The sequence below is a fragment of the Monodelphis domestica genome, chromosome 1, assembly GCF_027887165.1.
Source record: "Monodelphis domestica isolate mMonDom1 chromosome 1, mMonDom1.pri, whole genome shotgun sequence".
Lineage (NCBI taxonomy): Eukaryota > Metazoa > Chordata > Mammalia > Didelphimorphia > Didelphidae > Monodelphis > Monodelphis domestica.
Window position 1 is genome coordinate 610,936,361 of NC_077227.1, and position 15,332 is coordinate 610,951,692.

The 15,332-nt window shown below is 35.5% G+C and overlaps 1 protein-coding gene across 5 annotated transcripts in view; it reads left to right on the plus strand.

Annotated features, from left to right (window-relative positions):
- The window catches only part of RALGAPA2 (Ral GTPase activating protein catalytic subunit alpha 2), a 544,635-nt gene that overhangs the window by 186,457 nt on the left and 342,846 nt on the right, over window positions 1-15,332 (plus strand). For all 5 annotated transcript variants that reach the window (XM_007476631.3, XM_056813837.1, XM_007476632.3 and 2 more), the window contains one exon: window positions 5,049-5,164. In XM_007476631.3, the coding sequence (XP_007476693.2) occupies window positions 5,049-5,164 (116 nt within the window). The remainder of the gene's footprint in view (window positions 1-5,048; window positions 5,165-15,332) is intronic.

The following is a 15,332-nucleotide window of genomic DNA, read 5'->3' on the forward strand; positions in this document are numbered from 1 at the left end:
TTAGAATGTGGGCTCCTTGAAAGGAGGGACTGTCATACTTTTCTAGTCATATCTAACATTTTGCTTAGTGCTTCACACATAAAAAGTATTTAATGAATGTTTTTTTTTTCAGTGTAAACAACATTTTATAATCATTTTTTGCAATTTAACTGTAATTTTTTTTTGCATACTCTAAGTAACATTGAATTTCTTGACTTTAAAGTATTCTTTATTTCTCATTGCTTCTTGTCAAACTCAGTGTGGTAATTCAATTCATTACAACTTAATTAGATGCCTACTACATGTAAGGTACTATTCTTAGGCATCAAGGATACAAGGATAAAATATGACACCATTCCTTCCTTCAGAGAGTCCCTTCAGTCTAAGGGGGTGGAGGGGATAGATTAGAGAGGTCCCTAAGCGTCTATAATGTGAAAAAATACAACTGAATGAGCCAAGCAAAGTACTTTTAGAAATATGAGGAGAGAACTTTCTTACTGGGGGATCAAGAGAGGTTTCATGGAGGAAGTGTTTTCTTGAGATAGAATTTCATTAGGTAGAAATAAGAGTGGAATGAGTTTCAAGGACAAATAATGAAGTGAATGGGGACAGGGTGAGAACATTATATATCATACTGTAGGCCTAGAATATAGTAAAGAGGAGTAGTGGTAGGTGGAACTACTCTTGGAGGACCTTCAATATCAGGATAAGAGATTTGACCTTCTTTTAGGAAGGCAGTAGGGAGCCATTAATAGTTTTTCAGCAGGAGACTGGTATAGCCTACAAAGTATATTAGTAAGATTACTTGTTCAGTGGTGCCAAGGGTGGATCAGGGAGAGGAGATGCTATAGAAACACAGACAAGTTGAGACTTTTAAAACCTTAGGCAAAAAAAAAAAGTGGTGACAATTTGACTTAGATGCTTTTAGTGGGAATAGGAAAGATGGCAGAGAGTAGAAGTGAGATAAGTACATCTTACTAGTTAATTAGGTATAGAGGCAAATGAAAGAATAGTTATACATTCAGTTTATAGTGCTAGGTACTTTGATAGTTTGAAGGTTTCAGTTCTGTTTCAATGTCATAATAGATAATTTAGGGAATGCCATGGATTTTGGGAGAACAAAATGGATTTTGTTTTATGTATTTTGAGCTTGAAATATAATAAGATATTTAGGTGGAAAGTAGTAGAGTTTACAGGTAGAAATAATGAGACTGGAGTTTAGAGAAGTCAAGTCTGGAAATGTAGATAATATTAGCCTTTGGCTTAGAGGTAAAGATTGAAATTATGCCTGACTTGTCAGGTCAGTCAATAAATATTTATTAAATGTCTGATGAATGCCTAGCATGCTTAAAAAAAAAACCCCAAAAAAACAAAGAAGGGAAAAGACAGCCCTCGAACTCAAGTATCTTAAAGTTCAGTGAGGGAGACAACAAGGAAAAAAAGATATATAAAGAAAAGTTACAAACAAAAAATAATGAGTTGTTATAATTAAGAGGCATTAGGAAAGATTCTCTGCAGAAGAGAGAATTAAAAATGGGACTTAAAGAAAGCCAAGAGGTAGAAAAGAGAGAGGAGATCATTTCAGGTATAGAAGACAGCCAGAGAAAATGCCTGGGGCTGAGATGGAGTTTCTTGTTTGTGGAATTGCAAGGAAGACAATATCAATGGATTCAAGAGTATGTGGTAAGAATAAGTTGTAATGAGATTGGAATCATGGGGAGAATATTAGGTTATGAATTGCCTTGAACTTCAAACAAAATTTTGTCTTTGGTCCTGTAATTTATAGGAAGCCACTGGAATTTATTGAGTATGGGATGACATGAGTGGGCCTGTACTTTAGGAAAATCACTTTGGGGACTGAATGGAGAATGGACTTGTTAAATTTAAAATTATATCTCTAATAATAAAAATATTATATTTTATGAGGTTTATTAAGGATCATTAAAAGTCAAGGAATAAAGATACGAAATAAAAACCACATGTCCATGGCTGATTAGCCCATTCAAAATTCCCGCGCTTAGCTTATTACTATACTTGCTACATCATTGCAAGGAAGCAAGAGAAGCACGGGAAGCGTTACTGCCAGTTAAATACCAATTGTGATCTTGCCAACATGGAGACTCATGTGAGATTATAGGGAATTCTGGGAAGTACCAAGGACTTTTAGGGATTGAAGTCTAAGGTTCAAAAATCTCCATTTCTACAGACTAGAATGGGGAGAGATAAAGCAGTTAGGCATATCAGCATGCTATTTCATTAGTCTAGGTGTGAGGTGAAAAGGTCTGCACTAGAGTGTTGGCACTGTCTGGGTAGATAAGAGGGTATATTCAGAAGATGTTGTTGTCAAGATGAAAATGACAGAGCAGATATGGAAGGTTAGAAATAGTAAAGAATTGAGGAAGACACCAAGGTTCTAAGCCCATAGGCCTGGGTGGATGGCAGTATCTTGGAGAGAAACAATGAAGTTTGGAAGTGAGGAGGGTTTAGGGGGAAAAGATCATGAATTTGGTTCTAGACATGTTGAATGTATGATGAGAAACATTCATGGAACTAATGAGATCACCAAGTGAAGTAGTTTATATGAAGAATTGAAGAGAGTCCCATGGGACACCTACTTTATTATTTTTTTTCTTCATGGTTTCATGATACATGGAGACATGATTGTCTCCCTCCTCTCTTCCTTCCTATCTCCTGGAACTGACAAGTAATTTCACTGGGTTATACATGTATTATCACTCAAAACCTATTTGTATATTATTCATTTTTATAATAGAGTAATCTTTTAAAATCAAAACCCAAAATCATAGACTCATATAAACAAGTGATAAATCATATTTTTTCTCCTGCATTTCTGCTCCCACAGTTCTTTCTCTTGATGTGAATAGCATTCTTTCTCATTAATTTCTCAGAATTATCCTGAATCATTGCAATGCTTTTAGTAGCAAAGCCTTAATACATTTGATCATCCCACAATGTTTAATTTACTGTATTCAATGTTCTCCTGGTTCTGCTTATTTCCTAACACATCATTTCATGTAGGTCTTTCCAATTCTTAAGGAAATTACGTGTTTTATCATGCCTTATAGCACAATAGTATTCCATAACCATCTTATACCACAATTTGTTTAGCCATTCCCCAATCAAGAGACATCCCTGTATTTTCCAGTTTTTTGGCACCACAAACATCACATCTCTAAATATTTTTGTATAGACTGGTCCATTCTCATTTTTAACAATCTCTTTGGAGTACAAACCTAATAGTTGTATTGTTAGATCAAAGGTCATGTAGTCTTTTAAAGTCCCTTCGGCATACTTCCAAATTGCCTTCCAGAATTTTTGGATCAGTACACAACTCCACCAGCAATACATTAGTGTGAGACACCTACTTTAGCAGGGAGGAGGAGTGCCAACATAAAGCTAGGCTAAGGTAGCCAGGGACTCTAGAGAAGAGATAGTATAAAGTTAGATTGGTTTACCAAAGGTTCAAGATAGGGAAAGAGAAAAGAATCACTAGTGAAGAGGTGATGGACTGCCTGGGATAGACCTGAGAGAGTAAGGGATTGGAGGTCATGATGAGAACAAAGTAAGACTTGATAAGGGAAGGAAGAGGGAAAGGCAGAAAACCAATAGATTATGGTTTCATAATTCTATGTTAGATAAGTTTATGGGTGAAGGCAAGATCAAGATTCTGGCCTCTTTGTGTAGCTCAGGTGGGGTAGAGTAGTCACTCATGGGAAGAAAGTTGAGAAACCGATGGTTAGAGTGTTTGAGGGAGTCCATATGTATGATGAAGGTCCACTGTAAAAGGTCAGGAGTTCGGGAATAGAGAAATATTGTGAGCTATGTATCAAACTTAATTGAGGAAGGAAGGAGAGTGTCCTGGAGGTCTTCATTCAATAATTACTAGAATTTTGATTCAGTAGAATTTGATGAGTAGAATGTGCATTGTATGGACCTCAAAGGAAGAACATGATGGAGACAGAAGGAAGTGGCAGGGGGTCAAGGAACATTACAACTCCCTTGCCTCTATCAGTGAGTAAAAAGAAATGTGTGAAAGGAAAACCAGTACTGAAAAGGGTGGCCAAGGAGGCTGTACCATCAGGGAAAACTTGTGATATCTTGTGACTACCTAGGTGTCTTATTTTGGATGAGGTTCTGAGAGACACTTTCCTGGCATGTAAGACTGATGCTGATGATATCTCTGAAGGATAGTGAAGATTGCTTAGGGAAATCTGAAGCTGATGAGGGATCTAAAATTAGTATTTGCCAGACAAGCATGAGACTTGGAAGGAAAGTGAGTTTGTGGCCCTAAGAAGGACCTTTGGTATTCAGAATCTAGCTTACTGAAAAAACCAATGCTTTATAGTAGGCCCTAGGTTCTCAAAATAAGTGTTTTTTTAATGAGTCATGTTTTTGGTTTAGAGGGACTTTTTGCTGCAATGATGGAGTCTTTACTTGGTATTAAGCATTAATTAATTAAGCTCTATGACTTTGCATACCTCTCCATCCACTTCATCTTTGTAATTCTCTACTGTGGCCAATTCGTCTTTAGATCAAGGTATGGGGATTGAGATAAATAGGAATCAATTACAATAGAATATTCATATAATACCCATTATGGATAGTTATAAGAAAAATAATTTATGCTACTGGTATATTTACTTAAGGACAGAACATTAAATCAAATTCATCTTCACTTGCAAACTTTAATACCTTCTCCAGTATCTTTTTTCCCTCATTAGGGCCTTCAGTTTGAAACTATCTAAAGAGATCTAGGGGAAGTTAGTTCTTGAATATTTAAAGAAAAAAGATGATATTTCTTGTTTTTCAAGATGAAAGAAATGTCGCTCTGAAATGTAGTTCTGCCTGAGTAAAATTAGAACTATTAAGAATGGATAAATATAAGAGATGATTCAGAGTTTTATTTTCTGTACTGGAAAAGTATCTAAACAATCATGTATGCCATTGGATTAGGAGTTTATTTTAAAAATTGATTTGATAACTTTGGCTTACTTTTTTCAGTTCATTATTAAAAATTGCTTTAATGAAATTTATTATTCACATTTTAGCAAAGATATATCCTGAAGAAATAACCCCACTCTTGCCAGCTGTCTCAGGTGAAAAAATTGGTGATGATCAAACCTGCTTTTTTCTTCAAGTATTATTGAGATACATGGTTATTCAGGTAAGAAAAAAATACTGTGCAATTGAATACTTGTATATTTTAGTGTAGAAAAGAAAGAAAATTTTATTTTTCTTATATTTTCTGATTTTTGTTGTTATTAAGTCACATAATTCAGTTAATCATTATCATATAATACTTATATGCAATCTTAATAGTAACTTAATAATCACTTCAGCAAAGGTATGGAAAATAGTATACTTTTTTTAAAAAAACAAAAATTTGAGACTTAAATATTCACCAGTACATTAAAATCAAAGTTCTCAGCTGGCTAAATAATATATAACTAGGTTGGAATTCATAGGTGTTAATTTTTGAAAATAATTAGTTCCATGGGTTTCCAAATATTTATCAGATTCATGCCACATTAGCAGTGTGACAAGGAAATCACTTAAAAGACTGATATATATTAATTTAAGGTCGCCAAGGAATTCAGCTAAGTAATTCCTTAATGAAACTCAAGTCAGCAGTCAACCTTTTCTGGAGTTTAATTACAAACAGGAGGAAGAAAGGTATGAGAGAGAGACAGAGAGAGAGAGAGAGAGAGAGAGAGAGAGAGAGAGAGAGAGAGAGAGAGAGAGGGAGAGAAGGGAACAGGGCTTAAATACCCCCTCTGTTTAGGCTGGGCCAAAAGGCCCAAGCCCTTAGATAGCTGAGGCAAGGAAAAGAGATCAGTCCCTATCACTCACGTGACCAAAATGGAGAAACAGTCTCAGGGGCCTCCACCTCCAGCTTCCTTCAGAGCAAGCTTCTCAGAGCACAACCTCTCAGAGCAAATCCTCTCCAACCCCCTTCAGAGCCACCTCGCTCAGAGCAAAACCTCCTCTCCTCTCTCCTCAGACCCCGCTATCTTTAAGGAAACCATCTAAGTTCCCTCCCCTCAGTTCTCACATCTACCAATCACTGTCCATGTCTTCCCTGTGCCAATGGTGGCTCTAGCTTAACCCAGGACCGCCCAGAAGTCTGTGGCTTTGCACATGTCTGTTGAAGGTCATATTCTCAAATATTTAAATCTTGATCTATGCTGCAGCCCTTCCTAAATCCTGTTAGGACTGAGTAGGGTGGAAATTGTATTTTCCAAGACCTGGTTCTGTCATTCCAAGTATCTATTGTATCAATTCTAAAATCAATCATGACTCAAAGAACTTCCTGTTCTATGCTTAAGCATAGGTCAAAGCCCTTTCCATTGTTCAGCAAAAGGTTTCTGTCCTAAAGTAATCTTAGGTAAACTCTCCTCCTGTATATTTTGTCACAGAATTTACAGTTAAAAATATAAAAACTAAGATAACAAATATTTGTTGTCATTTTGAAGCTTTAGATATAGAAAGTAGTATTTAGGAAACTGCTGCTTTTTTCTTTTTGGTGTCTGCATTGAGACTATATAGTTGCTACATGAATAATGGTTTTGGTTAAGGCCTCACAAAGCCAAGATTTCTTTCCTTTAGATATTATTTAACAAGAATAAAATGCTATTCTACCAATTAATTATTAGAAAGAAAAAGTGAAACTAAAAAATTATCAGTTAAGCTGAAAAAATTAAATATTTTATCTAATCACTATATTTATTTAGAATATTTTCCCATGATTACATGATTTGTGATTCCCCCTTGTAATATTTATTGGGAAAGGAAATGGGGGGTTTGGAAAAATGGGAGATAAAGGGAGGTTTGTATGGGGTATTGAGGAGTCGAGGGAGGAGAGAATATTTCTTGATGAGGCAAAGGAGAGAGATGCCCCCTGCTGAGAGGAAGCAGCAGGGGTCCGATAAGGACTGTTTGTCCTGGAATGACTGAACTGAAGTTCAGCTCCCTGTATGCCCAGAAAAGATAGTCCACTTATCTGACTGCGAGTTCAAATAATATAAAGTTTAATAACCAGTTGGGATTGGAGTTTTATCCTCAGCTTCACAGTTGAGACCAGGCCTAGAGGCTGGTGGAAGATTCCCCCACTCCCATCTACTCTATATCAGTCCTCTTTTGTCTAATTCAGAATCTTAGCAGTAGATAGAAAGCAAATAAGAACATTTCTAATGTTCTTAATTTGTCTAGATGCTTTTAGTGGGAATAGGAAAGATGGCAGAGAGTAGAAGTGAGATAAGTACATCTTACTAGTTAATTAGGTATAGAGGCAAATGAAAGAATAGTTATACATTCAGTTTATAGTGCTAGGTACTTTGATAGTTTGAAGGTTTCAGTTCTGTTTCAATGTCATAATAGATAATTTAGGGAATGCCATGGATTTTGGGAGAACAAAATGGATTTTGTTTTATGTATTTTGAGCTTGAAATATAATAATTAAGATATTTAGGTGGAAAGTAGTAGAGTTTACAGGTAGAAATAATGAGACTGGAGTTTAGAGAAGTCAAGTCTGGAAATGTAGATAATATTAGCCTTTGGCTTAGAGGTAAAGATTGAAATTATGCCTGACTTGTCAGGTCAGTCAATAAATATTTATTAAATGTCTGATGAATGCCTAGCATGCTTAAAAAAAAAACCCAAAAAAAACAAAGAAGGGAAAAGACAGCCCTCGAACTCAAGTATCTTAAAGTTCAGTGAGGGAGACAACAAGGAAAAAAAGATATATAAAGAAAAGCTACAAACAAAAAATAATGAGTTGTTATAATTAAGAGGCATTAGGAAAGATTCTCTGCAGAAGAGAGAATTAAAAATGGGACTTAAAGAAAGCCACATTTCTAATCTTCAGAAGCGATTGGACCTGAATCTTCGGGCTGAACCAAAAGAGCATGCCACTCCAGACTGGGTTGAACAACCTCCTCTCTCCTCCAACACCTGGAAGCCAGTCCCACCCCAGCAGGAAGGCAGTGTTAGTCACAAGACCCAACTGCCACTCCCAGATGCCCCTTCCCCCACCAACTGTCAGTCTTGTTTCTTTTCTATACCCTCTTTCCCTTCCCTTCCCCATCCAACAAGCAGTTCCACTGGGTTATATTGATATCATTGTTCAAAGCCTATTTTTATGTTATTCATATTTGTAGTAGAGTGGTCTTTTACTATAAAAGCCTTAATCATATCCATATTCAGCTACATCATCGATCATATGTTTTTCTTTTTAGTTTCTGCTTCCACTATTCTTTCTCTGAATGTGGTTAGCATTCATTCTCAAGTTCTCAAGAATTGTCCTGGATCATTGCATTGCTGCTAGTAGGAAACTATTACATTCTATTGTCCCACAGTGTATCAGTCTTTGTGTACAATTGTGGATTTTAAAATTAATAATCAATAGCTAAATATTATATTTCACAAAGTTTTGTTAATAATAACTAAAACAAAAGAACTTCCTGACTTCAGCCCCGTCACAGGTCCAAGAGAGGAAGAGGGAGGAGATACAGCCACTTAAATACAATCATGCAAAATATGGGGATACAGGAAAATGGGATTTGGGGAAATACTAAGGGACTTCTGGGGGATGAAGTCCAAAGGCTCAAAATCTTTCGCTCAGCATCAATTCCTGCAGATCTTTCCAGTTCACATGGACTTCCTCCAGTTCATTATTACTTTCAGTACAATAGTATTCCATCACCATCAGATACCACAATTTGTTCATTCATTCTCCAATCGATGGGCACCCTCTTACTTTCCAATTTTTTGCCACCACAAAAGCGTTGCTATAAATATTTTTCTACAATTCTTTTTCCTTATTATCTCTTTGGGATACAAACCCAACAGTGGTATGGCTGGGTCAAAGAGTAAGCATTCTTTTAAAGTCCTTTGAGCATAATTCCAAATTGCCCTCCAGAAGGATTGGTCCAATTCATAACTCTAGCAGCAATGCATTAGTGTCTCAATTTTGCCATATCCCCTTCAAAATTTATCACTTTCCTTTGTTGTCATATTGGCTAGTATGCTAGGTATACGGTAGTACTTCAGAGTTGTTTTAATTTGTATTTCTCTAATAAGGAGGGATTTAGAATGCTTTTTAATGTGTTTATTGATAGTTTTGATTTCATTCTGTGAAAAATGCCTATTCATATCCCTTGACCAATTGGAAAATGGCTTGATTTTTTGTAGATTTGACCTAGTTACTTATATATTTGGGAAATTAAACCTTTGAGAGAGACTTTTATTATAAAAAATATCCTCCCAGGTGGTTGCTTTCCTTCTAATTTTGGTTGCATTGGTTTTGTTTGTAGAAAACCTTTCGAATTTGAGATAATCAAAGTCATTCATTTTACATTTTGCAGTGTTCTCTCTATCTTTTGCTTGGTCTTAATTTCCTTCCTTTTCCACAGATCTAACAGGTATACCATTCTATGTTCACTTTATTTATGATTTCACTCTTTATATTTAAGGCATTTATCCATTCTGAATTTATCTTGTTATATAGGGTGTAAGATATTGATCTACATCTGATTTTTCCTATACTGTTTTCCAATTTTCCCAGCATGTTTTGTCAAATAGTGAGTTTTTGTCCTGAAAGATTGCTGATGTCATTTACCCCTATTCTATTCCATTGATCCACCCTTCTGTCTCTTAGCCAGTACCATATTTTTTTGATAATCACTGCTTTATAGTATAATTTAAGATCTGGTACTGCTAGGCCTTCATCCTTCACTTTTTTTTTTCATTATATCCCTGGATATTCTTGATCTGTTGTTCTTCCAGATGAACTTTGTTATAGTTTTTTTTCTAATTCTGTAAAAAAAAGTTTTTTTGGTAATTTAATACATATGACACATATTTAAAGAAATTGTAGAGAATTGAAGAGTTATAGGGGATAAGGAAGGTTTTGTAATAGGAATGGAGGACTTGAAGGGATAGAGGGAATATGGATACTGGTGAGGTAAAAGGAGAGAGATACACCCTGCTGAGAGGCTATCTTTGAAAAATGGGGTTCCAGAGAAATGGGCCTTCTATGATAGCTTGAGGAGATATCTTCTCTATTGATTGATGTTAAAGATACCCCAGGGCAGGTCAACACAGACCTTCCTGAGGTACAAGACTTCCCCTGGACCAAAGTCCCCTGTCAGGGGTCCAATAAGGACCATTTATGGTTGAATGACTGTCCTTAGTTTCTGCTCCCTCTATGTCCCCCTGAAGTGATAGTCCTCTTCTTATCTGACTGTGGGTTATTTAAATAAAGATGAATTCAATAACAAGTTTGGATAGGGATGGTATCAGGGAAGAGGGAATAAGAATTTCCCTATACTTTTCCACAGATTGGGTTTGAGTCTCAGTTTTTTAGCTCAGGTCAGGACTTGCAGGCTTGTGGAGGATTTCTTTTATTCCTGTCTATGCTAAATTTCTTAAGTTCAAAGTCTTTAGCGGTAGACAGCTAGAGGAAGAAAAGGTTCTGACTTTCATAGCTGGTTGTGCCTATCTCTTTAGGCTGATGCCCCTAAAGATCGGCATTATAGTTCAAACTACTCCCCTTAAATCCTTTTGTCTGATGACATGATCACAGGCATTCAGGTAGAGCACACAGTTGGTAAAAATCAGGAATAGAGGTACTTCTATCCAGAGACAGGGAGAGAACACTCCTTCCAGTCTGAGGGCCAGGAAAGAGACCTTGAGAGCAACTGTCACTCTCCCAGTCTCCTACCCCCACCAACTCTCATCACTGTCTGTATCTTCTCTCCAGCATTCTCACTGCTTTCTGTACTACCTCAGTGGCAGGAATCCAGAGCTTGATTCAGTTTTCCTTTCCCCAAAATAAGTAGATTAATTTGGGTAGGATTGTCATTTTTATAATATTAGCTCATCCTACCCATGAGAAATTAATGTTTTTCTAGTTGTTTAGATCTAGTTTTAATTGTGTGAAGTGTTTTGTAGTTGTGTTCATATAATTCCTATGTTTTTCATGGCAGACAGATTCCTAAATATTTTATATTGTCTATAGTGATTTTATTTTATATATTTTTTAAGCCCTTACCTTTCATCTTGGAATCAATACTCTGTACTGGTTCCAAGCCTGAGGAGTGCTATGGACTAGGGAATGGGAGTTAAGTGACTTGCCCAGGGTCACACAGCTGGGATGTGTCTGAGGCCAGATTTGAACCTAGGACTTCTAGTCTCTAGGTCTGGCTCTCAATCTACTGAGCTATCCAGCTGCCCCCTCTAGAGTGATTTTAAATGGAGTTTCTCTTTCTAATTTTTGCTGCCAATTTTTGCTGGAAATATATAGAAATGTTGATGATTTATGCGAGTTACTCTTGTACTCGGACACTTTGCTAAAGTTGTTATTTATTTCCTCTAGCCTTTTAGTTGATTTTCTGGGATTCTTTAAGTATACCATTATATCATTTGCAAAGAGTGATAGTTTAATCTCCTCATTGCCTACTTTAATTCCTTCCATTTCTTTTTCTTCTCTAATTAATATTGCTAGTGTTTATAGAACAATATTAAATAATAGAGGTTATAATGATCAAACTTGCTTTATTCCTGATCCAATTGGGAAGGCATCTAAATTGTCCCATTGCAGATGATACTTGCTGATCGTGTTAAATATGTACTGTTTATTATTTTGAGAAATGGCCCTTCTATTCCTATACTTTTCTTGTGTTTTCAATAGGAATGGGGGTTGTATTTTGTCAAAGGCTTTTTATTTATTTTTTTTGCATCTATGGAGTTAATCATGTGATTTCTGTTGGTTTGATTATTTATATGGTCAATTATGTAAATGATTTTCCTAATATTAAACATTGGTATAATGTTTATATAGTGGTATATAGTTATATAGTGGTATAAATCCCACCTGATCATAGTGAAAAATCCTCATGATCACTTGTTGGAATCTTTTTGCTAGTATTCTATTTAAGATTTTTTAATCTATATTCATTAAGGAGATTGGTCTATTGTTTTCTCTGTTTTTGTTCTGCTTGGCTTTGAAATCAGTATCATATTTGTCATAAATGGAATTTGGTAAAACTGTTTCTTTGTTTATTTTGTCAAATAATTTGTATAGTATTGGGATTGGTTGTTCTTTAACTGTTTGATAGAATTCACCTGTAAATCCATTTGGCCCTGGGGATTTTTTCTTAGGAAGTACTTTAATGATTTGTTCAATTTCTTTTTCTGAGATGGGATTATTTAAGTATCCTATTTCCTCTTTTGCTAATCTAGCAATTTATATTTTTGTAAAATATTCACTCATTTAACCTAGATTGTCCTATTTATTGATATATAATTGAGTAAAGTAGTTCTTATTAATTACTTAATTTCCTCTTCATTAGAGGTGAGATCACCTGTTTCATCTTTGATACTGTTAATATGATTCTCTTCTTCCTTTTTTTTTAAAATTAGGTTAACTATTATTTTATTTTATTTTGTCAAAGTACTAGTTCCTTGTCTTATTTTTTTTACTTTAAATTTTATTAATTTCTCAATTAATTTTTAGGATTTCCAATTTAGTTTTTATCTAAGGATTTTTAATTTGTTCTTTTTCTAATTTTTTAAGTTGCAAGCCCAATTCCCTGATCTCCTCTCTTTCTATATCTTTGGTAAAGGCACTCAGGGATATAAATTTTCCTCTGAGTACTGCTTTGGCTGTATCCTAAGTGTTTTGATATGATATCTCCTCATTGTCATTGTCTTTAATTAATTCTGTAATTGTTTCTATGATTTCTTCTTTGACCCACCAGTTTTGAAGAACTAGATTATTTAGTTCCAGTTAATTTTAAATTTGCCTTTCAATGAACTCTTGTTAATTACAATTTTTACCTCATTATCATCTGAGAAAGTGGCATTCATTATTTCTGCTTTTCTGAATTTGTTTGCAATATTTTGATGCCCTAGTATATGGTCAATTTATCTAGTTCTTAAAGGTTGAGATCTTAAATCTTAGATCTTAAAGGTTGAGAAGCTTGAGATTCCCCACTAGTATTGTCTTACTATCTATTTTCTTCTTGAGCTCCTTCAATTTTTCGTCTACAAATCAAATGCTATACCATTTGTTGCATGAATCTTTAATAATGTTATTACTAAAATGTTTATAGTACCTTTTAGAAAAATGTAATTTCCTTATTTATTTTAATCAGATCAATTTATACTTTGTCTGGTATTATGATTACTTTTCCTGCTTTTTTTTTTCTTTAAATGATGAATAATAAATTCTGCTTCAGCCTTTTACCTTGAATCTGGGTTTGTCACACTGTCCCAAATGTGTTTTTTTTTGTAAACAATACATAGTAGGATTCTGATTTTAATCCACTTTGCTATCTGCTTTTGTTTAATGGAGGAGTTCATCCCATTCACATTTAGCATTATGATTACTGTGTATTGCCCTCCATAGAATTATTCCCTTTATATCCTGCTCTATTTACTCTCACTCTGTTCCTCCTCACCATTATTATTATTATTACCTTTCCCTTCAATTGCCACCCCCTTTCTTTTGTCTTTTTCCCTTCTACTTCTCTGTAGGATAGCATAGAATTCTATGCCCCACTGAGTATACTCGTACTCCAAGCCAGGGCAGTGTGGCCTTCAAGGGCCAACCCATGAATTTGCCCATATCTGACCATGCCGTTTAGTGAATGAATATACAGGATACAATATCAATACTTGAATAATACTTTCAAGATGCTAAGATGCCTTGAATATCCCCTATTCCATTAAATGTTTATTTTCCCCCCAGTAGGTTCATGTATAGATTTTTAGAATAAATTATTTCTTGGTTCAAAGTGTATTAACCTTTGCTTTTTGGAATATCATATTCCAAAGTCTCCTCTCATTTATGGTAGGAGTTTCCAGGTCTTTTTTATTTCAATTTTGGTTCCTTGATATTAACTTGTTTTTTAATTTTGAAGCTCTGAATTTTGGCTATTACATTACTGGTACTTCTTCAATTTGAGATTTTTTTAAGGAGAGAATTAGTAAATTCATTCTATTTTTACCTTATTCTCTGATTTTAATAGATATGTCATTTTCATTTCTTGATACTGTAAACCTCAAAATTTCTTAGACTTATAAATGTTGGAAATTTCACCATTGGGAAATTTCATACTTGAAAAATTTTCTATTGATAGTGGGTCTTGACTATTGGAATGTGAACCCCATTGGCATGGGAGGTTCCTTCTCCTACCTTCTTAAGATTACTTTAGGACAGAAACCTTTTGCTGAACAATGGAAAGGACTTTGACCTATGCTTAAGCATAGAACAGGAATTTCTTTGAGTCATGATTGATTTTAGAATTGATACAATGGAGATACTTGGAATCAATCTCCACCCTATTCAGTCCTAACAGGATTGAGTAAGGGCTGCAGCCTAGATCAAAATTTAATTATTCCAATCTCTACCCTACTCAGGTTAACAGGATTTAGAAAGGGCTGTAGCAAAGGAGCAAAGATTTAATTATTTGAAAATATGACCTTCAACAGACATGTGCAAAAGCCAGAGACCTCTGGGCGGTCCTGGGTTTAAGCTAGAGCCTCCATTGGCACAGGGAAATTGAGGGACAGGTGATTGGTAGATGTGAGGACTGAGGGGAGGCAACTTGGATGGTTTCCTTAAAGATAGGGGAGTCTGAAGACTCGGGGGGGGTGGTTGAGAAGTTGGTCGGTGTGGTTGGTGTGTGCTCTGAGAAGCTTGCTCTGAAGGAAGCTGAAAGTGGGGGCCTCTGAGACTGTTTCTCCATTTTTGGTCACGTGAGTAATAGGGACTGATCTCTTTCCTTTGCCCCAGCTATCTAAGGGCTTGGGCCTTTTGGCCCAGCCTAAACAGAAGGGGTATTTAAGCCCTATTCCCTTCTCTCCCCTTTCTCTCTCTCTCTCTCTAATTACTTCCTCCTATTGTAATTAAACTCCATAAAAGATTGACTGCTGACTTAAGTTTTCATTTAGGAATTACATAGCTGATTCCTTGGCGACCTTAAATTAATATGTATCAGTCTTTTAAAGTGATTTCCTTGTCACAATACAAGGCAATGTCAATGAGATGGGAGGGATTCAGTCTTTCTATACCTCTCTTATTTTTTAAGATGTTTCAGAGATCAATGGCAATGACTCGGCAACAATACTAGGCAATTAGTAATTATTTTTATACCAGTCACCTGTAACTATGTGACAAGCACTTTTATAATAGATTGCTTCTTTCAGTCTAGCTATCTACTTTATTCTTCCCCCAATTGAACTCTGTCATGACCCTTGGTAACCTGTACCCTAATAGGTTAGCTTGTATTTTATCCTACCTAGAACCAGGCCACTGTGTCAATTCCCTT